The sequence below is a fragment of the Kogia breviceps genome, chromosome 8 (genome assembly GCF_026419965.1).
Source record: "Kogia breviceps isolate mKogBre1 chromosome 8, mKogBre1 haplotype 1, whole genome shotgun sequence".
Taxonomy (NCBI): Eukaryota; Metazoa; Chordata; class Mammalia; order Artiodactyla; family Physeteridae; genus Kogia; species Kogia breviceps.
The window spans coordinates 108,592,332-108,618,507 of NC_081317.1; the positions used below are offsets into that span (position 1 = coordinate 108,592,332).

The 26,176-nt window shown below is 44.6% G+C and overlaps 1 protein-coding gene across 8 annotated transcripts in view; it reads right to left on the reverse strand.

Moving 5' to 3' along the window:
* Positions 1–711: 711 nt before the first annotated feature.
* Positions 712–26,176, reverse strand: part of FBXO16 (F-box protein 16) — a 57,061-nt gene continuing 31,596 nt past the window's right edge. For 2 of the 8 annotated variants that reach the window (XM_067039984.1, XM_067039982.1), the window contains 2 exons: positions 21,573–21,675; positions 712–1,276 (listed from right to left, as the gene is read on the reverse strand). In XM_067039984.1, coding sequence (XP_066896085.1) covers positions 1,250–1,276; positions 21,573–21,675 — 130 coding nt within the window. In that variant the 3' untranslated portion in view covers positions 712–1,249. Of the gene's footprint in view, positions 1,277–10,580; positions 10,920–21,004; positions 21,424–21,572; positions 21,676–26,176 lie in introns of those variants that run through there. The other 6 variants (XM_067039980.1, XM_067039981.1, XM_067039978.1 and 3 more) reach the window with 5 other exon arrangements.

Below are 26,176 nucleotides of genomic sequence, written 5' to 3' on the forward strand. Positions count from 1 at the left end.
CTGGTCTGTAGCCCGGGCGGTTGGGGACTCCTGTCTTACACACGTGACTGACCTTCCTACATACGTGCCTCCGCCCCAGCTGATGGTTGTTCTTATTAACGAGGTGGCGAGGGGCGTGCCCCTCTGCTAGTTTCCCTGGAAACCGATGAGCCCACCTGTCATCAATTCTCCTATAACTGGTAATCTCCACTTCCCCACCCCCCACTCCACCCCGAACCAAGACTGCCGCCACCTCCTTCCTGCCGGCCACCACACACGGCGAGGTGTTGCTCCAGGACCTTGGTCCAGATGTGTAAGCTCCCCCATCCATTAAACCACCGATGTCTCTGTTGTTGACTTGGGACTCTTTCTTCAGTCTTGAAGTTGGCAAATGCAGGCCTGTGGGGTGCAGCCCAATGCAAGGCTAGGATAAAAATGCGATTCAGTTTCTACCTGGCTCTCTTGGGACTTTTGTCCTTAGAACCCACCTCCCCATGCGATGAGAATCCCAGCCCGGGTGGAGAAGAACAGAGGCCCCCCAACCCTCAGCCCTGTTGAGTGCCCAGCGGACGGCCGGGACCAACTTTCCAGCCATGTTCCTGCACTATCTTGGAAGTGGACCTTCCAGCCCTCTGCTGGGGGGAAGATGCCGTGTGGATCCGAGACAAGCTCTCCCCCAGGCCCCTCGCAAACTGCAGATTCAAAAGGAGACTAACAGACAGCTGTAAGCAATTAAGTTTGGGGTCAGTTTGTTTCACAGGAATAGATAACCCAATACAGCTTAAGACAAGGTGGAGCCACTTGTACTGGACGAGCCCTTCTTTCTCTGGATTATGTCCTTGCCCCAGGATATCCTGGTTTATTCCAGAAGGAGCTGGGGACTTACTCCAGACTGGCCCATTCAAACATAGGCCTCCAACATGACTGGTCCCTGACATATTCACACGGGTTCACTGGGACAAAGTGGGGGCACAATCCTGGAGCTGCAGGTCCCCCCACCCCAGCTTACACAGCTGCCCCCGGCTCCTGGGGGCTGACCATGAGGGCTCAGGCCCCAGGAAGAGGAAACCCTAACTGACAGCCATCTGCGTTGCCCATGGGAAGAACACAAGGTCTCGGTCTGGGTGTGTTTTCTTTCTTCTCTGCCTCAGAGCCACGTATTAGCTTCATCCTGGGTGATGCAGACCAATCAGCTGTAAGCTGGTCACGTTTTGTCCTCCACCGATCGTCCGGGCATCCAAACCACTGTATCTTGGGCCATCCTGCCAGGTCACCATTTTGAACCATTCGAAAATACCTATATTACAGTATATAAAGTAAGAACGTAAGTGATCAAGATGACAAGATTGACAAACATATTTGTTTTTCTACCATTCTGCTTTACTTACACAAATACGTATCCTAGAATGGTCACTTTGGGGACCTGGAAAGGGTTACATGAGCAGGTGGTTTAGTTTAGAATGTATGACTAACATTTTTGCAGTGAAGTGGCATTTTCTGTTTTCCAGTAACTCTTTAAAGCCCATTTAGGGCTTCCCTGGTGGCGCCGTGGTTGAGAGTCCGCCTGCCGATGCGGGGGACGCGGGTTCGTGCCCCGGTCCGGGAAGATCCCACATGCCGCGGAGCGGCTGGGCCCGTGAGCCGTGGCCGCCGAGCCTGCGCGTCCGGAGCCTGTGCTCCGCAACGGGAGAGGCCACGGCAGTGAGAGGCCCGCGCACCGCAAAAAAAAAAAAAAAAAAAAAAAGCCCATTAACGTTGCCTGAATATGCATCATAATTCCTCCTTTGGAAATGTCTACATTTCCGCCACCGTGCTGGTGATTCTTCACCGTCCCACTCAAATCCTACCCCTCCCCGGCCACTCCTGGCCACACCTGTCAGCCTGTTCCCTGGCTCAAAGGCTGACACCTACGGGCTGCATCCCCCAGGCTTCCCTGTTCTCTGACTTCCAGGTGGGTTTGACCAAAGGGAAGTGCTGCTGGAGTGTGAAGAGCAGCGAGAGAGAGAGGGCTGGGTCTTCTCCCTCCCTCCCTGCTAGGCCCTGGTCTCCATCATGGCTGCGTTCCTCCACCATATACCATAGGCTGGGCAGTCCCTCTCCCGTGGCTACAGCTCTCACTGGGTTCTAGGGATAGCACGCCCTTTCTCTTTTGCTTCTTCGGGCCAAAGGATGATAAAAGCTTCTGCTGTTGCTAGTTTCCAGGGGCTTCACCGTCTCGTCTTGATTCTCTGAACCCCGCCCACAGTGTGGGTTAAGGGCTGAACTGTAACCTCCCCACACCAATTCCTATGTTGAAGTCCTACCCCCGAGACCTCAGAATGTGACTGTCTTTGGAGAGAGTATCTTCAAAGAGGTAATAAAGGTTAAACAAAGTCATATGGGTGGGCCCTAAACCAGTCTGGCTTGTGTCCTTATAATAAGAGATTAGGGGGCTTCCCTGGTGGCGCAGTGGTTGAGGGTCCGCCTGCCGATGCAGGAGACACGGGTTCGTGCCCTGGTCCGGGAGGATCCCACGTGCCGCCGAGCGGCTGAGCCCGTGAGCCATGGCCGCTGGGCCTGCGCGTCCGGAGCCTGTGCTCCGCAATGGGAGAGGCCACAACAGTGAGAGGCCCGCATACCGCAAAAAAAAAAAAAAAAAAAGAGATTAGGACACAGACACGTGCAGAAGGGAGACCACGTGAGGACACCCGGAGAAGACGGCCATCTGCAAGCCAAGGAGAGAGGCTTCAGAAGAAACCAACCCTGCCCACACCTTCATCTTGGACTTCCCAGCCTCCAGAACTGTAAGAAAATAAACGTCTGTTGTTTATAAGCCACTGGTCAATGGTATTTTTGTTATAGCAGCCTGAGTGGACTCAGATAGCAGTAGTTTGTCACGACAGCCCTAGAAAAAACACTCCCATCATTAAACTGCTTAAGTAGCCTTGGGAATGTGCTGGCCGTATCCTTCTGGGACCCCGCCTCACACACCCAGGGTCACCAACGGTGCTATCATATGTCCCTTTATCAACCCTATGGTAACTATCATCACATTTCTATCTCAGTTTGTAAAGAGGTCAACATCTGTGCCATGAATACCTTTTACCGAAATACTGTAGGACTCACTTTCACAATAAGGTACCTAAACTGTTTCTAATAAAGGAGCCAAGTTAACATCCAGCTCTCCACGTAGAGCAGCCTGTCATTTCTAGAAAAATCCTTTCACATTTTTAAATCAACTTTGGCTGGAAGGCCTGGGGTAATGATTGAAGCCCAGAGTGTCTCTGGAGATGCTGCATGAGAGGTTTCATTGCTGCTTCAGTGGCTGGGAGCCCCACTGGTCGATGTGGAAGCCAAGCAAGATGAGCTGGAAGGTGTAGGTGGGTGCTGGGTTCTGCACTTAGGGATATCTAGGGAGGACAAAGATATCACTAGAGTGAGAGTCGTTAAAACATCCAAAAAAGCTATATAGTTAAAATTATTTAAATGATAAAAAAACGATTTTGTAAAATCACCGGGCTGGATGGGATGTATTGAGTTTCCCAACGCCACCACCTTCCCCTCCCCCATCCCCCCCCCACATCCCACCATCTTCACCTTGAGTTACTAATAATAAGTTCCTTAGTCTCCAAAGTGCTCTTACAACGATATTTCATTTGAACCTCAAGAAAATTCTGCGAGGTAGGTAGGGAGGTATTAACATCTCCGTCTTACAAATAAAGGAAACCGAAGAGCAGGTAGTTTAAGTGCCAGCTCAAGTTCATGGAGCTAAAAGGCATTAGAGCTGGGTCTGGAGACTTGTGATTCTTTGACCAGGTGGGTATCAGTAGAGTTCCCGTTGTTTATCCTCCCTGCTAATCTGGGCAGGCACGCAAAAGGCAAACGTCACAGGTTGACACTCCAACCACAACTCACAGCGAGAAAGCATTTCTCCTCGACATCTGGCCGTGGGCGGAAAGGGGAAAGAATGGAGACGGCAAGAGAGAGAAATCACACGAGCTGAGCTTGCAGGGAGCAGGAGGGATGTACGCTCACCTGCACCTTGGCCCCGGCTGTGTGCAGAGCGACATAGGAGGGCTGGCAGATGTACAGATGCTGAACTTCCTCAAACACCGTCCCCCTCCCCGACTCCACATTCAGCTGCCAAGTCCCAGCAGTCAGATCATCCATTCCATCCCTCTCATGCTCTGACGGCTATGTTTGCAACACACAGGGGTTCTATTAATCCGGGGAAAAATCCTCCTTTAGACTGTCATTGGATCAGAAACTGCTTCCGCCGGGACTGCTGTGTCCAGAGAACCGGGTTCCTCTTCCTCACAGAGCTGGGCCACACGGGCTGGTCTCGCCCACACCCTCCACCTGCCTCAGGTGCGCTCTTTACTTCTTCTCTAAACCTGTCCTTGGAGGCCCCCCTTCTCCTAGAAGCTTCAGTGTATCGACCCTCAGGGATTTCTGCCTCAGCTGCATTCCTGAAGCCATTAGTATCCAGACCCCTAACTTCGCACTGATCGTATGCTCTCGGGTGTTAGTACCCATTTCTGAACGTATTGGGTGGGCCAAAAAGCTCACTCGGGTTCTTCTGTAACATAGATAACCTGAACGAACTTTTTGGCCAGCGCAATAATTATTTGTCTCCCGATGAGACCTGTCAGTTCCCTGAGAACAAAGCTGGACTCCCACACCCTATTGAATCTACAGTCCTGCCTTTAGTAGATCCATCCATGTTTGCTGGTGACTTTTCTGGGAAAGCGTAGGCAAAACCGCGGTTAAACATAGCCAGTTGTTCGAATCCAAGAGGAAAGGGGGAAGGAATGGGAGTAAATCATGTTCCCATGTTTGCAGTTTTCAGTGTTGTTTCAAGATCAGCATACAGTCAGCATTTTTGTGTTGTTCTAAGATCAGCATAAGGTAAGAGAACAAACAGAAACCTTCCTTTGTATCATTTTAGGAACAATGAAAATAAAATAACACCTGTTGAATGGAGAAAAAAGCCTAGCTTTCTGTGATACAAGAATGGGCTAGTAACACCTCACCTGTAACAGTTTCAAATTTAATCCTATTACAGTGCAAAGCATAATTCATCACTGTATTTGAGGAACCCTTTCTCCTAAGTCCCCCAGGGAGATTCACAGGCCCAGGCAGGCTCCCCTCAAGCTCTCCTCTTCCACCCCGGCAGGGCCCAGGGACTCTCCCGCCCCCCTCCTCTCCTCCTGGTAACCGTCACCACCTACCCAGACTGTGGGTTTCTCATCCCTCCTAGATGGGTTCCGGAAGATGGTCTCGTTATGTCCACCTGTTGGGCTGCACCCCGCAGGCCTATGGGCCCTGCACTTGCCCAGGTTCAAGACTGAAGAAAGAGCCCGAAGTCAACAACAGAGACATCAATGGTCTAATGGATGGGGGAGCTTACATGTCTGAAGCAAGGTCCCCCCATTTGCAGCAGGCGGCAGACAGGACTTGGCGGCAGTCTTCGCTCCCAGGGCGGGGTCGGGGGGCCCCGAGATTACCAGTTATAGGGGAAATGACGTCAGGTGGGCTCATTGGTTACCAGGGAAACCAGCAGAGGGGCACACCCCTCACCACCTCTTAGATAAGAACAGTCACTAGCTGGGGCGGAGGCAAGTACATAGGAAGGTCAGTCATATGCGTCAGATATAGGTGACGCAGGCCCTGGTAGGGCAGAGGACTTACCAGGTAGGACTTACTCCCTACTTACCTGGTAGGGAGAGCAAGAGAACAGCCATCTTGAGTGGCCTGACTATACAGGCTTCCTTGCTGTCCCTGAAAACAAGTTTGCAGACCCTTTTCATTTTAAGACTTTAATGTCCATCGTTACAAGAGAAAAGACAAGATCTAAGGGCAAAATATGGGGAAATTATATAAAAGGGTACAAATCTGACCGTCTTGGGTCTTGGTCCAGAGCATCTGATGATCTGGTTAAAATAACTGGAAATTTCTTTTACACTAACATTGGGTATTATAAGCAGAAAGTGTAGGGGGTCCCCGGAGAAAAGAAAAGCAGGCATGGCTTTCTTGACACAGGAGAACCCATTTTGGCCTAAGCCATTTTGCGATCTAAGCCTGGCCACAGTGCTTGCCCTTGATCAGGTCTCAGTAATTAATGATCTTAAGGGAACAAAAGAATGCAGGAACAAAGAAAAAGCAGTCAAGAAACAATGGTTCTGTGATAAAAGAGTCCTAGATTCTCCTCGAGAGATATAGGTAGATGTAGAGAATGGACCTGAGGACACGGAGAGGGGGAAGGGTAGGCTGGGATGAAGTGAGAGAGTGGCATGGACATATGTACACTACCAAATGTAAAACCTATAGCTAGTGGGAAGCAGCCTCATAGCACAGGGAGATCAGCTCGGTGCTTTGTGACCACCTAGAGGGGTGGGATAGGGAGGGTGGGAGGGAGACGCAAGAGGGAGGAGATGTGGGGATATATGTATACATATAAGTTGATTCACTTTGTTACACAGCAGACACTAACACACCATTGTAAATCAATGATACTCCAATAAAGATGTTCAAAAAAAAGAGATATATAACAATCTGGTACATATGTTGAGTACATACATATTTCTGGGGGCAGAAAGTAAGGCTGACACCCAGGGGGAGGATGGAATGATGATGTTGACCTTTTCTGACCCTCGTGACTTCAATCAATTGAAGCTTGCACTCTGTCAACCTTTGCCCCAATTCTACACTGAATTTTCCACTGCTTAAGATCCTTCATGAATATGCGTGTATCCTTAGTTTCAAACTTCCCCAATTTTGCTATTCAGGGAGGCACAGCTTGGGAAAGATCCCTGGTGTTCTCCTTTCTTTCGGCCACGCTGTGAGATCTTAGTTCCTTGACCAGGGATTGAACCTGGGCCCTCGGCAGTGAAAGCATGGAGTCCTAACCACTGGACCACCAGGGAAGTCCCTCTCCTTCCTTGCTGCAGATGAGAATTCCTTCCTTCTCCCATTCTTTGGTTTGGCCATGTTTCTTGGCTCGACACCCACCAAAAGGCAAATCCAGTTTTTTGGGTAACACATCCACACCGGGAGGATCACACACCCCAACTTCACAGGGACAGAGGCTCCAGTGCTTGGGACCCTCCCAGACCCCACCCTGTGTGTCTCTTCATCTGGCAGTTCATCTGTGTCCTTTATCACATCCTTTAATAAAGGAGTTAAATTGAGTTAAATTACAGGCCACCCAGCTGGTGTTGCAGAGAACTGCTTGGTGTGGGGAAAATGCCCACACTTGGTGACCAGAAGTGCCAGAAACGTGTGTTTTGTGTGAGAAGTAAAAGAAGCACTTAGGAGACAGACGGGGCTGAGGTTTTTTCCTATAACAGGAGGGAAAGACTAGGGTTTTCCTTCACATTGGGGCTCATCAAACCTTTTACTTCCTATTCATCTTTGGCTGCTGCCTTGCTGTGAAACTCCGTCTTGGTCCTTCCCCCAGAAAAGTCCATTTCTTCAGTGCAGAGACTTAACAAGGACTATCTTAGCAGGATAGTTGAACCCCTATTTCAAGAGGCTTATTTTCACTTCTGAGCACTTGGAGACCAGGCAAGACATATTTTACTACACTTCTATCCTACATGGGATTCTTCTCTTAAGAGCTTTTGCCTAGAGCTCCACTGACTTTTTTCCCTTTGCTCTCTCTTTTTTTTTTTTTTTTTTTTTTTTTTTTTTTTTGTGGTACGCGGGCCTCTCACTGTTGTGGCCTCTCCCATTGCGGAGCGCAAGCTCCGGATGCGCAGGCTCAGCGCCCATGGCTCATGGGCCCAGCCGCTCTGCGGCACGTGGGAACTTCCCGGACCAAGGCACAAACCTGTGTCCCCTGCATAGGCAGGCAGATTCTCAACCACTGCGCCACCAGGGAAGATGCCTTTTCTCTTTTTTAAAAAATAATTGTTTATTTCTGAACAGGTTACTTTTCTACATAGTTCAGTATTGGAAAGATACAGAAAGGGACAGTGAAAAAAATCTCCCCCACTCACCTCCCAGGCCTCCAGTTCCCTTTCTCCAGGGCAACCAAGATGATCTTTTTTTCCTGTGTATCCTTCCAGAGATATTTTATACATTGCAAGCAAATATACACATAAAATGAAAATATATTCTCTCCCTCTCCTTTTTCATACAATTGGTAGTATACTATCACTTTCTGTCCACTGTATATATGAGAGTATGCGTATGTATATGTGTGTGTGTGTGTGTGTGTGTGTGTGTGTGTATGAACAGTACTTAAAGAACTTCCTTGGGGACTCCCCTGGTGGCACAGTGGATAAGACTTCGCACTCCCAACGCAGGGGGCCCGGGTTCGATCCCTGGTCAGGGAACTAGATCCCGCATGCATGCTGCAGCTAAGAGTTCATATGCCACGACTACAGAGCCTGTGTGCCGCAACTAAGGAGCTGGAGAGCTGCAACTAAGGAGCCCTGGAGCCACAACCAAGGAGCCTACCTGTCACAACTATGGAGCCCACGTGCTTCAACTAAGGAGCCCACAAGCTGCAACTAAGGAACCCACCTGCCACAACTAAGACCCGACACAGCCAAATAAATAAATAAAATTTAAAAAAGAAAGAAGCATAAGGGAACTTAAAAAAAAGAGAACTTTCTCAACCTTTCAAGGGTTGTATTATAGTCCCTTTATAGATGAGCCAAATTTATAGCTATTTGAGCTGTTCACAATCTTTTGCTCTTAGAAATGATGCTGAGATAAATTTTTTTTTTTGGCTGTGCCACACAGCATGCAGGATCTTAGTTCCCTGACCAGGGATTGTACCTGCGCCCCCTGCAGTGGAAGTGAGGAGTCTTAACCACTGGACCGCCAGGGAAGTCCCTGCTATAAATTATCTTTACATATGTGCAGGTCTGTCTGCCGTCGCCTGTTTTCTGATGGGCTAAGGGTGTCGACAGCCATGCAATCTACCAGTAATCCCAGTACCGGAGCATCTTCACATAGAGTATTCCTCTCCTCAACCTGCTCCTACAAAGACAGACAGAATCGGGTAGTTTAAATGTATTTTTTTCATCAGTTGAACTTACTGTTCTTTTTCTAGAGATATTTACACAATAGTTTCTCTCCATGTGGCTGTCACGTCTTTAAATGGAAGGACATGGGAGAAGATGCATGGAAGGCCATGCTTCACACATCAGAACTCTCTGGGGTTCTTTTCTTAGCCCACCTCCTGGGCAGTCAGTGCCTAAGTCTTCAACTGCTGGATTTATATCTCTCGCCCTGCTCTCCCCGCCAAGCTCTTGGCTCATACATTCAGCTCCCTTCTCAATGTGCCTACTTCTCATCCTGCAGGCACTTCACACCAAGCATGTCCAGCCTCAGTAGGAGATGGCATGAACCTTTACACAATCGCCCAGTCCAGATACCCCGGAGTCATCCCTATGTGGCTGCCTCCCCCTCAGCCTGTTAAGTCCCTCGAGGGCACGAGGGCACGACTGGCTCTTGTGAGGGTCACACATCCCTCGGGCTCCCTCCAGGGGCTGTAAGATACTGGTTGGATATATGAATACACATATGAATGACTTCTCCTTCTCTTTCAATTTCAGGGCAATGGCTGAAACCACCTTGCAGGGGAAATTTGAAGCAGGGAGAGAAAATTCCTATTTTCCGGCTGGATGTCATTTTACTGGGCACAGAGAAGGGAGTGAGAAAGGCAACAGGCTAGTGAGGCTGAGTGACCCCAGAAAGAGGGGGGGCTCCTCAGGGGGCTAAGGCCCGAGAAGGGCTGTTACAGGGAACAATTTGCAAACCAGTGTGTACACTATACACCTGTGTCTGTCGCTCCCCAGTTGAATTTTTTTTTGTTCTCCGTTTATGTTATTTGCAGACATTTGCAAATGATCACTGATACAAACAACACCATTCGATAAACCCATGGATCACTTCAGAGAAAAGATCATGTAAAGGAGTACTGTAGGTGGATATGGAAAACAGGTAAATAGAATCACAACAATGGTAGCCTTGCAGGGCGCCAATCACTCTTCTAGAAACACCACCACCACCACCAATAATAATTGCAAATATCTGGTGGCTGGGCATTATATTACTTCATTTAATCTTCCCAAGCCTGTGATGTGGTAAAAAAAAAAGCTAAAGAGGGACTTCTCTGGCCGTCCAGTGGTTAAGACTCTGCACTTCCACTGCAGGGGGCGCAAGTTCGATCCTTGGTCGGGGAATTAAGATCCTACATGCCTCGAGGCCAAAAAACCAAAACATAAAGCAGAAGCAATATTGTAACAAATTCAATAAGGACTTAAAAAAAAAGAAATCTACCCTCAACACTTTATGATGACTCCCCAGTTCAGGCGTGATGTGGTAATACTGTATGTAAATATGGATCATTGTGTCTGAAAGTCATAAAATCAGGAGTTTCGGGCCTCTCACTGTTGTGGCCTCTCCCATTGCGGAGCACAGGCTCCGGACGCGCAGGCTCAGCGGCCATGGCTCACGGGCCCAGCCGGTCCACGACACGTGGGATCTTCCCGGACCGGGGCACGAACCCGCGTCCCCTGCATCGGCAGGCGGACTCTCAACCACTGCGCCACCAGGGAAGCCCAGGAGTTTTTCATTTTAGTCATATAAACACAGCTTCGACTCACCCCTGTAAATTGCCTAAGCGTAGGCTGGGAGCTGAGTGACAAGTAACGGCCACTGGTGGAGGTGAAGATGTCTGGGGAGGACCCCCCCCCCCAGAAGGGTTTCCTTCCAGGAGGAGAGTCTAAGCGGGGTGACTGCTCATCCTGGCTTCAGTTGAGTGGATGCTTCACCCCCAGGATGGAGCTGCTTCCTGGGCTTTTCCATCTGGGGATTCTGTGCAGAGGACCCCTGCTGTCCTCTGTCTGCCTATGAGCCCAGAAGGCTGCGCAGACGGTCTGATCGCCCCTCCAGGTGACACCGACGAAGAGGGTGCTCTCTTTTCCTCCTAGCTTACTCTGCTTCTATGAGAAATAGAGGAAGGTGTGAGGGAGAAATAATCAACACAGCTTTAAAGAAGCCACAGCCTGTCTTTGTTCTTGGTTTGTCTTTAACTCCGGGTGAAACTGTCAGCTGTGGAGGAAGGCTAGGCAGAAAATTCTAGCCAGGGTTTTGAAATTTAAATCCAAGATTTTGTGGGACTTCCCCGGTGGGCCAGTGGTTAAGACTCCATGCTTCCACTGCAGGGGGCGCGGGTTCCATCCCTGGTGGGGGAACTAAGATCCCACAGGCTGCACAGCGTGGCCAAAAAATTTTAAAATAAATAAAATAAATAAATAAATCCAAGATTATGTGATGGCACCATTCAGCCTCCCAAGTAGGTGGCATAAAGTAGGGATGTGTTACCAAAACATTCCAATGGTTGTTTGTTAGTAGGGATCATGAATTCATATTTCAAAATATCCATGTCTTAGAATATTGGCTTCTACTGTAGTTTGTGGTAAAATACCATATTGCAAAATGTTTTACACGTGCGCATACATATATACTACATATACACATATATATTTTAAACCCCAGTAATAACAGTGATTAAAATACCCGTCCTAACTAATATGTATATAACTAGAAATATCACATAACTCATAAACAGAGTTCTTCTTTTCTGGTAGGTCCCCAGGAGAAGCCCATTTTTGACAAATACTTTGTGTTTAACTCTTCAGTAAAAACAAGCAGCCATTTGGCCCCAGGGCAAGAGAAGCAGGTAGAATCACTCCTGTTGGAAATGCCAGGGTAATTTATTATGGGTAGCATGATCAAACAAGAGGCTACAAGACAGAACAAGTAAACTATGCTCCTTCAGAGGCAAAGGAGAAATGCAAAGACTCTAAGCAGTGGCCCTTTCTGAGAATTAATTTTGCCCCCAGGATTCTTAGCAATTAGGCCTTTTGGTCTTGTAGGTATCAGAAATTAACAAAAACCCAGATTATAGTTAGTAGGCAGCGGAGGTCGCACAAGACAGAATTCACAGCACTGAGTTTAACACGCACTATTCCATCTGGGAGCGTGGAATCAAAAACCCAACACTGGGGACTTCCCGGGTGGTCCAGTGGTTAAGACTCTGCACTCCCAATGCAGAGGGCCCAGGTTCGATCCCCGGTCAGGGAACTAGAGCCCGCATGCCATAACTAAAGATCCTGCGCGCCACAACTAAGACCCGGCGCGGCTAAATAAAAAAGCAAACAACAAAAGAAAAGAACAACCCCACACCGATGACGAGTAATGAGCAGGCAGCAGATGTTATGGACATGTACCAAGAAAGGCTTTTTTAATTTGTGTGTGCCATTCTGAGGTGTTGAGACTTAAACTGGTCATTCAAACAGCATGATCACATCAGAGTTCACACAGCAGCCATTACACTTTTGATTAGTACTTATTGTCAGATATTTTTACCTATATATTTTGTTGAGATCCGCCTCCGACTTTTATACACTGGTCATTTTTTCAACTTCATTACTTCAAATTTAGTCTTATTACTCTTTTATATGACTCTCTTTCAGATATTTAAAGGTGTCACCTCCTTACCTAAGCTTTATTCTCTAAACTTAAAATTCCAGTCATTTCACCTATTCTTCATGTTCTTCTTGGAACATTTCAACCTCAAAATGTGGCTAATGCAATTAATAAGTAGTCCAGGTAGGAAAAGAAACTATTTGGCTTGCATTTCCTATAGCTCTGGCTGCAACTATTTTTTACACAAAGGAAACTGTGAGAAAGAAGACAAAGAAAAGTGGGGAAAGTAAAAGTAAAATTGAGAAACAAAGCTTATTCCACAGGTTGGAGCCTCCTCCTGGCCACGTGGCTGACCGCTGATCAGCGTCTCAGCAGCTGCTCACCACCAGCACTCTCACTGCTCCCTGCTGTCTCCATGATGATTTGGAGGACTCTGACAGCTTCTGCTAGTTACTGAACGCTTACCTTGAGCTGAGCACTGTTGTTACTAACTCTATTCTACAGAAGAGGAAACAGAGCCTCCGAGATTGCTACAATTTGGCCCAAATCACTGAGCTGCTAAGACTCTGAGATCAGGCATTGAACCTAGGCTGTTTCAGTTCCTAGCCTGTGCTCTTGTTCAGCAAAGTGAAAAATAAGATGGTATTTAATGGGGGAGAACACAAACATGTATTGAGTACTTAATATATACCTGGTGGCATTTAGTCCTCACCACAGTCCTGCAAGGGAGGTATCATTATTCCCATTTTATAGATGAAGAAACTGAGGCTCAGAGAGGTTAAGTAACTTATCCAAAGTTGCGCTGTTAAGTGAAAAAGCCTAGGTCTCTCAGACTGCAAAGCCCATACTCTTTCTTATTCTAACTTCCAAATGGAATTCTCAGGAATTTCACTGAACTAAATAAATAAAAATCTCTCCTTTAGATATTTTTACCTCTGCACATCCAAACCAAACAGACGTTATAAAATGAATACCTGGGGGTTTCGTCAGAATTTGAAAGGAATCTATTAAAGATTGCCTGCAAGGAAGCCACTGCATAAACTGTGGGTTTTTTTGTTTGTTTTGTTTTGTTTTTCAGTACGCGGGCCTCTCACTGCTGTTGCCTCTCCCATTGCGGAGCACAGGCTCCAGACGCGCAGGCTCAGCAGCCATGGCTCACGGGCCCAACCGCTCCGCGGCATGTGGGATCCTCCCGGACCAGGGCACGAACCCGCATCCCCTGCATCAGCAGGCAGACTCTCAACCCCAATGCACCACCAGGGAAGCCCTAAACTATGTTTTGTAAATTCTTCTGTTTTAATTAAGTTTTCTAAAGTTCAAAGAGAAAGATGGGAGACAGAAACCAGTTTTTATTGGTTTACAATCAGAATTCATGAATATACTGGCTTCCTTTTTGGTATAAGGAGAGAGCAGAGAGTAAATGTGGTAGGAAACTATGGGGGTCCACAGATCCAGACTTTAGCCTGGAATGGATTTTAAAGATGTAATTCAAACTTATAAACGGGGAAATGAAAACTCAAATAGCTTGAGTGACTGCTAGTTAACAGTAGAGCTGAGGCTAGAAACCTGTGTGTTCTGATTCTTAAACCATTATTCTTTCCATGACATGAACCAGGAATCACTTTAGAGAATATTCCTTTTTCCTCCTCTTTTGACCCAGACAGGGATGAAAAAGTGAGAAAGCTTAACACCATGATCAAGTGGGGTTTATCCCAGGAATGCAGGATTCTTCACAATATGCAAATCAATCAATGTGATACACCATATTAACAAAATGAAGGAGAAAAACCATATGATAATCTCAGTAGATGCAGAAAAAGCTTTCCACAAAATTCAACACCCATCTATGATAAAAACTCTCCAGAAAGTAGGCATAGAGGGAACCTACCTCAACATGATAAAGGCCATATATATCAAACCCACAGCCAACATTGCTCTCAATGGTGAAAAACCATTGAAACCAACTGAAACCATTTTCTCCAAGATCAGGAACAAGACAAGGTTGCCCACTCTCACCACTATTATTCAACATAGTTTTGGAAGTTTTAACCACAGCAATCAGAGAAGAAAAAGAAATAAAAGGAATCCAAATAGGAAAAGAGGAAGTAAAACTGTCACTGTTTGCAGATGACATGATACTATACATAGAGAATCCTAAAGATGCTACCAGAAAACTACTAGAGCTAATCAATTGATTTGGTAAAGTAGCAGGATACAAAATTAATGCACAGAAATCTCTTGCATTCCTATACACTAATGATTGAAAATCTGAAAGAGAAATTAAGGAAACACTCCCATTTACCATTGCAACAAAAAGAATAAAATACCTAGGAATAAACCTACCTAAGGAGACAAAAGACCTGTATTCAGAAAACTATAAGACACCGATGAAAGAAATTAAAGACAACACAAACAGATGGAGAGATATATCATGTTCTTGGATTGGAAGAATCAACATTGTGAAAATGTCTATACTACCCAAAGCAATCGACAGATTCAATGCAATCCCTATCAGACGACCAATGGCATTTTTCACAGAACTAGAAAAATTTCACAATTTGTACGGAAACACAAAAGACCCGGAAGAGCCAAAGCAATCCTGAGAAAGAAAAATTGAGCTGGAGGAATCAGGCTCCCTGACTTCAGACTATACTACAAAACTACACTAATCAAGACAGTATGCTACTGGCACAAAAATAGAAATATAGATCAATGGAACTGGATAGAAAGCCCAGAGATAAACTCACTCACATATGGTCACCTTATCTTTGATAAAGGAGGCAAGAATATACAGTGGAGAAAAGACAGCCTGTTCTATAAGTGGTGCTGAGAAAACTGGATAGCTACATGTAAAAGAATGAAACTTGAACACTCCCTAACACCGTATACAAAAATAAACTCAAAATGGATTAAAGACCTAAATGTAAGGCCAGACACTATAAAACTCTTAGAGGAAAACATAGGCAGAACACTCTATGACATAAATCACAGCAAGATCCTTTTTGACCCACCTCCTAAAGAAAGGGAAATGAAAACAAAAATAAACAAATGGTACCTAATGAAACTTAAAAGCTTTTGCACAGCAAAGGAAACCATAAACAAGACAAAAAGACAACCTTCAGAATAGGAGAAAATATTTGCAAATGAAGCAATGGACAAAGGATTAATCTCCAAAATATACAAGCAGCTCATGCAGTTCAATAACAGAAAAACAAACAAGCCATTCCAAAAATGGGCAGAAGACCTAAATAGACATTTCACCAAAGAAGATATATAGACTGCCAACAAACACATGAAATGATGCTCAACATCACTAATCATTATGTGATTAGAGAAATACAAATCAAAACCACAATGATGTATCACTTCACACTGGTCAGAATGACCATCATCAAAAAATCTACAAACAATAAATGCTAGAGAGGGTGTGGAGAAAAGGGAACCCTCTTGTACTGTTGGTGGGAATGTAAATTGATACAGCCACTATGGAGAACAGTATGGAGGTCCCTTAAAAACTAAAAATAGAACTATCATATGACCCAGCAATCCCACTACTGGGCATATACCCTGAGAAAACCATAATTCAAAAAGAGTCATGTACCACAATGTTCACTGAAGCACTATTTACAATAGCCAGGACATGGAAGCAACCTAAGTGTCCATTGACAGATGAATGGATAAAGAAGATGTGGCACATATATACAATGGAATATTACTCAGCCATAAAAAGAAATGAACTATTTGTAGTGAGGTGGATGGACCTAGAGTCTGTCATACAGAGTGAAGTAAGTCAGAAAGAGAAAAACAAATACCATATGCTAACACATACACATGGAATCTAAAAAAAAAAAAAGTGGTTCTGATGAACCTAGAGGCAGGATAGGAGTAAAGACACAGATGTAGAGAATGGACTTGAGGACACAGGGAGGGGGAAGGGTAAGCTGGGAAGAAGTAAGAGAGTAGCATTGACATATATACACTGCCAAACGTAAAACAGATAGCTAGTGTGAAGCAGCTGCATAGCACAGGGAGATCAGCTGGGTGCTTTGTGACCACCTAGAGGGGTAGGATAGGGAGGGTGGGAGGAAGACGCAAGAGGGAGGGGATATGGGGATATATGTATACATATAGCTGATGCACTTTGTTATACAGCAGAAACTAACACAACATTGTAAAGCAATTATACTCCATTAAATATGTTTTAAAAAAAAGAGTAAATGGGCATAAGGGATCTTATTGGGGTTTTAAAATGAAATGTTTTAAAACTGATTTATGTTGATGGATACACAACTTGCTAATTTCACTAAAAATTATTGAATTGCACACTTAAAATGGGTGAATTAAATGTTTTGTAAAATATGCCTAAAAACACCCCCCAAACTATCAAGACACTAAGAATCAAGTTATCCTGGAAAGAGGTCAATAAGGTAACTGCAGAGGCTGGAGCTAGCAAAGCGCTGGAAAAGATAAGGTCTTATCTAAAGCAATTAACAGTAAGCCGGCAATTAGAGGCTTTTGTTACTTGTATTTAGCTGAATGCTGTGAATAGCAAGCTTTTTGAAATTCTTGGCCAAATCAGAACCTAGAAAGTGAGGACTTCTAACCTCCAAGAAAAGGTTGAGCGTGAGACAAAAAGGTAGTTGTTTTTATACTTAACTTGGTAGAAAAAAGAAAAAAAACAAAAACAGACAAGAAACAAGATATCTGCTGGGGTCCCTGGGGTCCCAATTCCAGGCCCTGGGAAGACCGAAGCTCACCCGCTTGGTTTTTGTGAATTGTCCTGAAGGGCTTTCTAGGTTTCTAGACTTCTTTTTTTTCTTGCTAATGTTAGAAAGTGAAGTCATCCTTTATTCCTCTTTTCTTCACATGCCACATCCAATCTACCACAATGCAGAATAGGATCACTCCTCACCAATACCACCGCTAACATGCTGGTCTGAGCTACCAGCACCTCTCCTGACTTCTTTCCCTGTTTCCATTCTTGCCCGCCCCCCTTTTCTTATGGCCGCGCCACACGGCATGCGGAATCCTAGTTCCCCGACCAGGGATGTCGAAGCCGTGCCCCCAGAAGTGGAAGTGTGGAGTCCTAACCACTAGACCACCAGGAAAGTCCCCGGTTTCTAGACTTTTGAGACCTTGCTTCCATGTGTAAATTGAGTAAAATTTACTAGAGAGATGGAAGGCGGGGTTTACATCCCAGTAATAGGGAAAAAATTTGATGGGAATGGATGGGTTACTATCCAACACTAACCTGGCCCCTCTCCCCTTCCCTGTCTCAGCTTCTCTCCATCAGGCTGCCTTCTCTTTCCTGGTCTTATCTCTCTCCTCCCCTCTCTCTGCTCCCCCTCTACTCCCCTTGCAGGAGCAGAGGCAACAGGTCTTCCTCTAATCTCCAGCCTCGGCAGGCTGTCCTCCTCTGGAGGCCAGGTGCCTGCAGCATCCAAGTCCTCGAGGTGTCATCCCTCCTTACAAGCCCCTCAGCGGCTTTCCCCCAAGGAGACAGCTCCCTCCTTCCCCTTCCCAAAGAGGAATCGTGGGGTCAGCTGTTAAGTTTTAAAAAAAAATTTTTTTTCACGTCTTTACACAAGATGTGAAAATCTCTGAAGTTTAAGATGGTACCCAGCTGTCCTGTGGTGTTTATATTTTTTCATTGCTTTGTTCTCTATGGAATTTTTTAAAATAATAACTAACGGTAATGGGCATTTCCTGACATTTACATAATTTTAATAAACCACCTTCAAAATTACAAAGCATTAGTGATTGGATCTAGGCTTTATTCCCATCTTCTACCAGTGATTCACACTAAAAGGTGGTTCAATGAAGCAGCTGTGATGAGGCGGTGCTAGAATTAAAAGGGAAATCAGGTACCCTTGTGAGGGGCAGGCTTTGAGAACTCAAACCTAATGATAGTAGAAAACATCGCCAACTCACAGCAATATACGTGGATTTGAAACTGTTTCCTTGAGGAATGTTTCTGATACGGGGGAGAACTCTCATATTTGAAGGCTCTAAGTAATGACAGGCAAAAAGTGAAAATGTCTCAGTGGCCTGACAGCCATGCCCTGGAGAGATGACCTAAGGAATATTCTTTGTACTTTACATCCGTGCTTTTTTTTCCCCTTCCAACCCTTCCATTAAAAAAAAAAAAATTATTTATTTTTGGCTGCGTTGGGTCTTCGTTGCTGCACATGGGCTTTCTCTAGTTGTGGCTAGTGGGGGGCTTCTCTTGTTGCAAGAGCACGGGCTCTAGGCGCACGGGCTTCAGTAGTTGTGGCTCGCGGGCTCTAGAGCGCAGGCTCAGCAGTTGTGGGGCAAGGACTTAGTTGCTCCACGGCGTGTGGGATCTTCCAGGACCAGGGCTCAAGCCTGTGTCCCCTGCATTGGCAGGCGGATTTTTAACCACTGCGCCACCAGGGAAGTCCCAACCCTTCCATTGCACAAAGCTTTAACTTCTCCAAGTATCACATACCCCTTTGCCACTTAGAGGGGCAAGGAATACTCCAGTGTTCAGGTCTCAGGTCCTTCCTGGGCTTTGGTGATCTGTCCTTCTCGTCCTGGCTTTATAACCTGTTCCCCTAAGTTTGCCTAGTCACCTGTTTCTCAAGTTCCTCCTGAATCTTCCTAGATAAACCTGTCTAAATGATGCAAGGATTTTCTATCTAACGAATACGGGATTTTCTCCACTGCAATCACATCCAGGCTGTGTCTACCACACTCTCTCTACAGCTGCTCTTGTCGGAGTTTTATTTACTCACTACTTTGCTTATGTCCAGGCCCCACTGCCACTATTTCTTCATGTTCACAATCACCTTGCCTCATCTAGGAGGTTGCTCTTTTCCTCTGAGGGATGTTGTGGGTAGTGGGGCAAACTGGCACCTCGGGGGGAGGGGGCCTTAGCCACCTGAAGCCTGTGGTCCAAACAGCAGGCTTGTGGACATCATTACAGAGCCAAAAATCCTAGCTCACTTTTGGAGGGTTTAATTATGCTTTGTGCTCCTCGGAACTCCTTAGCAGAAACAGGGATTCTCTCTCTCTTTTTTTTTTTTTTTTAACGTTTTTTCCTTTTTTTTGGCCTCGCCATGAGGCACGTGGGATCTTAGTTCCCCGACCAGGGATCGAACCTGTGACCCCTGAAGAGGAAGTGTGGAGTCTTAACTACTGGACCCGCAGGGAAGTCCCCAGAAATAGTGATTCTAATTAGCATATTTACAGAAACAATACAAGTAGATGGATACAATTGTACACTTCACTTATTAATAGCTTAATGGTTCTCCATCATTGTTTAATTTGCCCTGGCTTCCCTTTCAGCTTTAATTAGCACAACTTTGGAAGTTGTTAATTTATAATGACTATTTTCACTTAAGCAAGCCCTGCTAGTGTGTGCCAGAGGGTGAACATCAAAAACCCAGAGGGGGGCTTCCCTGGTGGCGCAGTGGTTGAGGGTCCGCCTGCCGATGCAGGGGACGCGGGTTCGTGCCCCGGTCCGGGAAGATCCCACATGCCGCGGAGCGGCTGGGCCCGTGAGCCATGGCCACTGAGCCTGTGCGTCTGGAGCCTGTGCTCCGCAAGGGGAGAGGCCACAACAGTGGGAGGACTGCGTACTGCAAAAGGAAAAAAAAAAAAAAATTAAACAAACAAAACCCAGAGCGAAGGTTTCTGTTTAGCCTTTGATTTTTGTTTTGTTTTTATTAAGCCAGAGAAAGCTTCGATGGTGCTGATAATTTGTAAGCATACATCACCAACTTTTATCTTCCTTCAAATTCCCTGTTCTCCGCCAGATATTTCTTCTACTTCTGGCCTAGGAGGGGCCAGGGAACTAGGCAGAAGCGTGCCTGAATGGCTTGGGTGATAAGCCTCACAGTTATTTTTCTCAATTAATGGTTTTCACTGACAATTTTACTTCTCTATTTTAAGCTTCCCCGTTCCCTTGGGCATCTGTACATATGTCTGTGATAAACTTCATCCAGTCCAACAAAACTGGCTCCTCAGAATACAGACTACCCTATATTAAAACGCTCATCTCTCTTTTTGGAACATAACACTTGAAAATGCATTTAAACAGAAAGTAATTGAGCTTTAAAGGAGAACTATAAAAGTGATTTATTCACGAGTACACACTTATTCCTCTCTCAGTTGACACCCATTGTATATTAATTTTCCTTGAGTGTGTATCCGCAGCCTTTTTCTAAATCTTTACTACTAATAGAAACTGTTTATTCCACCCTTATTCCCGTCAACTTTGCTCCAAAGATTCTCATATGTGCTGAAAGGGATCTATTGGGGGTACAGAACCACAATTTGGGAAAGTCTGCTATGAAATAATAATGCTCCCTAGTCATAATCACTGACTTTTATTAGGTAGTCATTAGCTATTTTTTAATTAGGGAAAGAAAAGTTCTTAATTCATTTTTTCTGAACTTATTTGAAATACACTATTATAATCATGTTCCATTGGTGGCAGGAAAGCTATGGAAATCATGCCTTTTTCTTAGGTTAGTGGAACCTTCACTCTGCAGATAAGTAATTTCTACAGAGAAATTTCTATAGGCTCTCCTCCCCCCACCCCAAAGGACTCACAGAAGAAGAAAGAACCAATGATAATAATGCTCCCTTTATACTGTACAGTTTTCAAAGAAGATTCATACATATCAGTTCATCCAAGCTTTTCTCTCTCTCTCTCTTTTTTTTAAACAGGTGGGAAAACAGAGGCTCAGAGAGATAAAATAAAGGGCATCTTCAAGGTCACACAGCTAGTCAGTCAGTGTCAGACTAGGATTTAAACCACCACTTGATGATTCCGATTAAAAAAAAACAAATTCAGGGACTTCCCTGGTGCTCCAGTGGTTAAGAATCCGCCTTCCAATGCCTGGGACGCGGGTTCGATCCCTGGTTGGGGAGCTAAGATCCCACATGCTCCAAGGCAACTAAGCCTGCGTGCAGCAACTTCTGAGCCCACACGCTGCAACGAAAGATCCTGCAGGCCGCAACAAAGACCCCGCATGCTGCAACTTACACCTGACACAGCCAAATAAATAAATAAATAAATAAAAAATTTTAAAAATTAAAACAAACAAAAAAAACAAATTCAATCTTGCGAACAGGATTAGAGATCCAGCAATTATCATTAACATTATGTTGGGGAATCTTTTGTAAGAAATACTTACCAGTGACTGTGCTTTTCTTAGTTTAGATCTGTCCTGTGATTTATTTTTCTTATCACGTGACTGTCGGTTGAAATCTGGGGTCATTTCGTGTCTTTTCCTTCTTCTGTAAATTGGAAAGCATTGGAAAAATTATAAATATCATGTTAAACCTTTGGTGGTTGGCACAGCAGTTTGTCCGTTTGATTTTGTTGTACCTGTGGTTTTAAAAAGTGTCTAGGGCTTCCCTGGTGGCGCAGTGGTTGGGAGTCCGCCTGCCGATGGAGGGGACACGGGTTCGTGCCCTGGTCCGGGAAGATCCCACATGCCGCAGAGCAACTAAGCCCGTGAGCCATGGCCGCTGGGCCTGCGCGTCCGGAGCCTGTGCTCCGCAGCGGGAGAGGCCACAGCAGTGAGAGGCCCGCATACCGCAAAAAAAAAAAAAAAAAAAGTGTCTTCACTCAACTGGAAACAAGCCAAATATCTATCAATAGAGAATGGGTACAGTAAACTCTGACACATCCACACAATGGAGGGCTGTGAATTGTAAAAAGGAAGGCAGAATATTTCTTTATATAACTGTGGAGTGATCTCCAGGATATATTGTTAGATGAAAAAAGAAAGGGGGATAAAGTGGTATGTATTATGTGATACCATTTCTTTCAGAAAGGGGTGTGTGTGTGTGTGTGTGTGTGTGTGTGTGTGTGTGTGTGTGTGTATCTGTTTATATATTTTTAAATGGAAGGACTGCACCATGACATTTTGAAAAATAGTTACCTATCAGCAGGATTCCTTTGTGGCCCAGTCAGGAACAAGGAACAGTATGGAGGGGTCGGAACGGAAGCTAAACTTCTCTAAATACACTTTGTTTTGTGTATCTGACTTTGGAACCACATCAAAATTATAAAATAAAATGAAGGAAGAAAATTCCTAAAAATCTAAAACCAAAATGAAACAAATGATCTTATCTCTCCAGTTGGTGGCATTACCCCACACAAAGGAATTACTTCGTGGGACTTTACCATAGTAATTTGTCTGAATAGTCTTAGTAGAATATATCCTAAGGACAAAAACACAGGCAAAGAAATCTTAAACTGTTTTTAGTAATCCTGTTGTTTGTATTAATACTAATATTTGTTTTCTAAAACTATTGTATGTAATAGGACAAAGTAGGGATCCACAAACTACAGCCCAGAGGCCAATGCAGACCCATGCCTGTTTTTGTAAATAAAGTTTTACTGAAATACAGTCATGCTTACTTCTTACATATGGTCAATGGCGATTTTCAGGCTGCAGTGTTGGAGTTGAGCAGTTATGACAGAAATATGTCCTGCGAAGCCTAATGTATTTGCTGTTCGGCCCTTTCCAGAAAAAGTTTGCCTAAAATAATGGACCAAGGCAATGATCATCAATGGCCACTAACATCACAAAAAGAGAGACAAACAGAAACCATGTGCCTCATGATGGAAGTACCTGAGCATTATATACTCAGGCCTCCAGATCTGACGACTGGTACTTGTACAGGAGACATGCTGGGAGTACAGTCCCCAAAAACCAGAAGGTGAGAAGGTCTGTAGGATAAATGACCTGATTTCTATAACAAACAAATTGCAAGGGGAAAAAAAAGGTGGACAGGAAGAAACCTATGGATCAAAACACCCCAAAAAACTTAAGTGACACATGGACTAAATGTAATATGTAGACCTTATTTGGGACCTGATTAAACAAATCAACTGTTTAAAAATATCAAACCCTGGGCTTCTCTGGTGGCACAGTGGTTGAGAGTCCGCCTGCCGATGCGGGGGACGCGGGTTCGTGCCCCGGTCTGGGAGGATCCCACATGCCGCGGAGCGGCTGGGCCCATGAGCCATGGCCGCTGGGCCTGCGCATCCAGAGCCTGTGCTCCGCAACGGAAGAGGCCACGACAGTGAGAGGCCTGCGTACCGCAAAAAAAAAAAAAAAAAAAAAAAAAAAAAAAATCAAACCCTTATGAGACATTCATGGAAACGTGAAAACGGACTTGATACTTGATTGATTATATTAAGGCATCATTCATTGACTTAGAAGTGATATGGTATCATCTAACGATTTTTAGACAGTCTATCTTTTAAGGAGAGGCCTTGAAATATGTATGAATGAAATAATATGACATTTGGATTTGTCTCCAAAGTAACCAGGGGGAACAGCAGAGTGGGTGAGGAATGAATGAAACCAGACAGGTCACGTGTTGAAAACTGTTAATGCTGGATTGTGGTTATAAGAGGTTCTATTCTCTTTACTTTTGCATATATTTGAATTTTCATTATAAAAAGTTTTATTGGGACTTCCTGGCAGTCCAGTGATTAAGACTCCATACCTCCATTGCAGGGGGCCCGGGCTCAATCCCTGGTTGGAGAACTAAGATCCCTCAAGCTGCGCGGCCAAAAAACAAAACAAAACAAAAAAAGACCAGCTTTGCCCAAATATTTCCTGATAGTTAATTTTCAAAAATTTCCACAGCTTTTTTTTTTTTTTTTTTTTTTTGCGGTACGTGGGCCTCTCACTGCTGTGGCCTCCCCCGCCGCAGAGCACAGGCTCCGGACGCGCAAGCCCAGCGGCCATGGCTCACGGGCCCAGCCGCTCCGCGGCACGCGGGATCCTCCCGGACCGGGGCACGAACCCGCGTCCCCTGCACTGGCAGGCGGACTCCCAACCACTGCACCACCAGGGAAGTCCTCCACAGCTTTTAATTAAGAAATTTCAAACATACAGAATAGTTGAAAGAACAGTAAAGTGATTACCCATATACTCTCCAACTAGATTCAACAACTGATAACATTTTGCTATTTTTGCTTCATCTCTGTGTATGTGCGTATATATTTTCCCCTCCCCTGGGCCATAAAAATGTAAATTGCAGACACTTCATCCCCAAATACTTCACTCATGTCCTAAGATAAAGACATTTACCTACCTATCCACACTAGTGCCATCATACCTTAGAAAATGAGCAGGAATTCTTTAATGTCATTTTAATATATGGTCCATATTAACTTTCTGCAATTATCCCAAGAGTGTCCATTATAGTCTTTCTTTTTTGAACCAGATCCCGCCTAGATTCCAACTGCGTTGGTTTGTTGTGTCTCTTATGTCTAGAACATTTCCTCCTGCCTCATTTTTCCCCCTATGGCACTGACTCTTGGAAGAGTTCAAGCATCTGTTCTATTTTGGTGAATGTAGCACATGCACTTGAAAAAAAAGGTTTGTGGAATTGTATGTTTATCTTTTAAAATCTTTCAGTTTTTGCTTTCTGTACTTTTAGGCTTTGTAATTTAATCACGTACATATGCATTTGCAAGAGTTATGTCTTTCTGTTTAGTTTATAGATCCCTGTATCATTATGAAATGTCCCTCTTTTTGTTTGGGAATATACTCTTTGTCTTGATGTCTATTTTAACTGATATTAATGGTCATTCTAGCCTTCTTATGCTTCCTCTTTGTATGGTACATCTTTTTCTATCACTTTATTTTTAAGCCTAACTGTGCCTTAGTATTTAAGGTGTAGCTCTTGTAAAAAAGCATATAGTTGGTTCTTGCCTTTTTTACCCATTCTGATAATCTCTGCCTTTTAACTGGAGTGTTAATTAAGTACATTTAATGTAATTATTGCCTTTCACAAATAGTATTTGAGTCTCACAGAAAACTCTGGAGACTATTGGTTTTTCTCAGGTTAATGTACCATTCATATGCCTAGGTAACTAAATTTGCCTCTCTCTAATTTACCAACCTAGTCCAGACTAAGGGCCACATACAAACTTAGACACTGTCTCCAGGGATACACTGACCAATACACAGTTAGTACATTCACAGTGATTCCAAATTCAAGAGTTCAAAAGGATATACAGTGAAACTTTCCTATCCATCCTTGTCTCCAACTTACCGTTCTCCTTGAAGGCAGATGGTAGTATCAGTTTCTTGTGTTTATTCCAGAGATATTGTATGTATATAAAAATATGAATGTTTATATATGTATCTTTCTCCTCCACCATTTAAATGTAAACAGTAGTATTTCTTTCAAACTCTGTTTTGTACCTTGTCTCCCCGCCACCCGCCCTTGAACTTTCTAAATTATCAGCAAACTATTTAGACTTTTTCTGATACAACTAGATGAATGTGAAGTTCATGAATCAAAAGGCTACACTTCCTTTGAAATCAACCATTTAATGAGTATTGCAATGATAGTCAGTGGTAACAAAGATGAGAAGGCATAGTCTGTGCTCTCAAAGAGCTCAATTCTTGCTTAATTAGGGATACCACTCTCATCTCACCTCCAAAGGACCCCAATGTAATTTGAATGTCCCTAAGTCAGCAAGCCTTCTGGGATTACCCTTTCCTTTTTTAGCCAAATAATATCCTTTTAGAAGCCATCCTACTAAAAAAAAAAATGCTTACTTACTATGTGTCAGGCACTATTATAAGCATGCTACATATATTAATCCTCACAGTGATCCTATGACTTAGGTATTATTGCCATTTTACAGAGGTGGAAACAGGCACAGAGAGGTTAAGGGACTCCCCAGGGCCACACAGCTAGAAGTGTGGGAATCTGGATTTGAACCCATGCAGTATGGCCCCTGAGCCCGTACATTGTC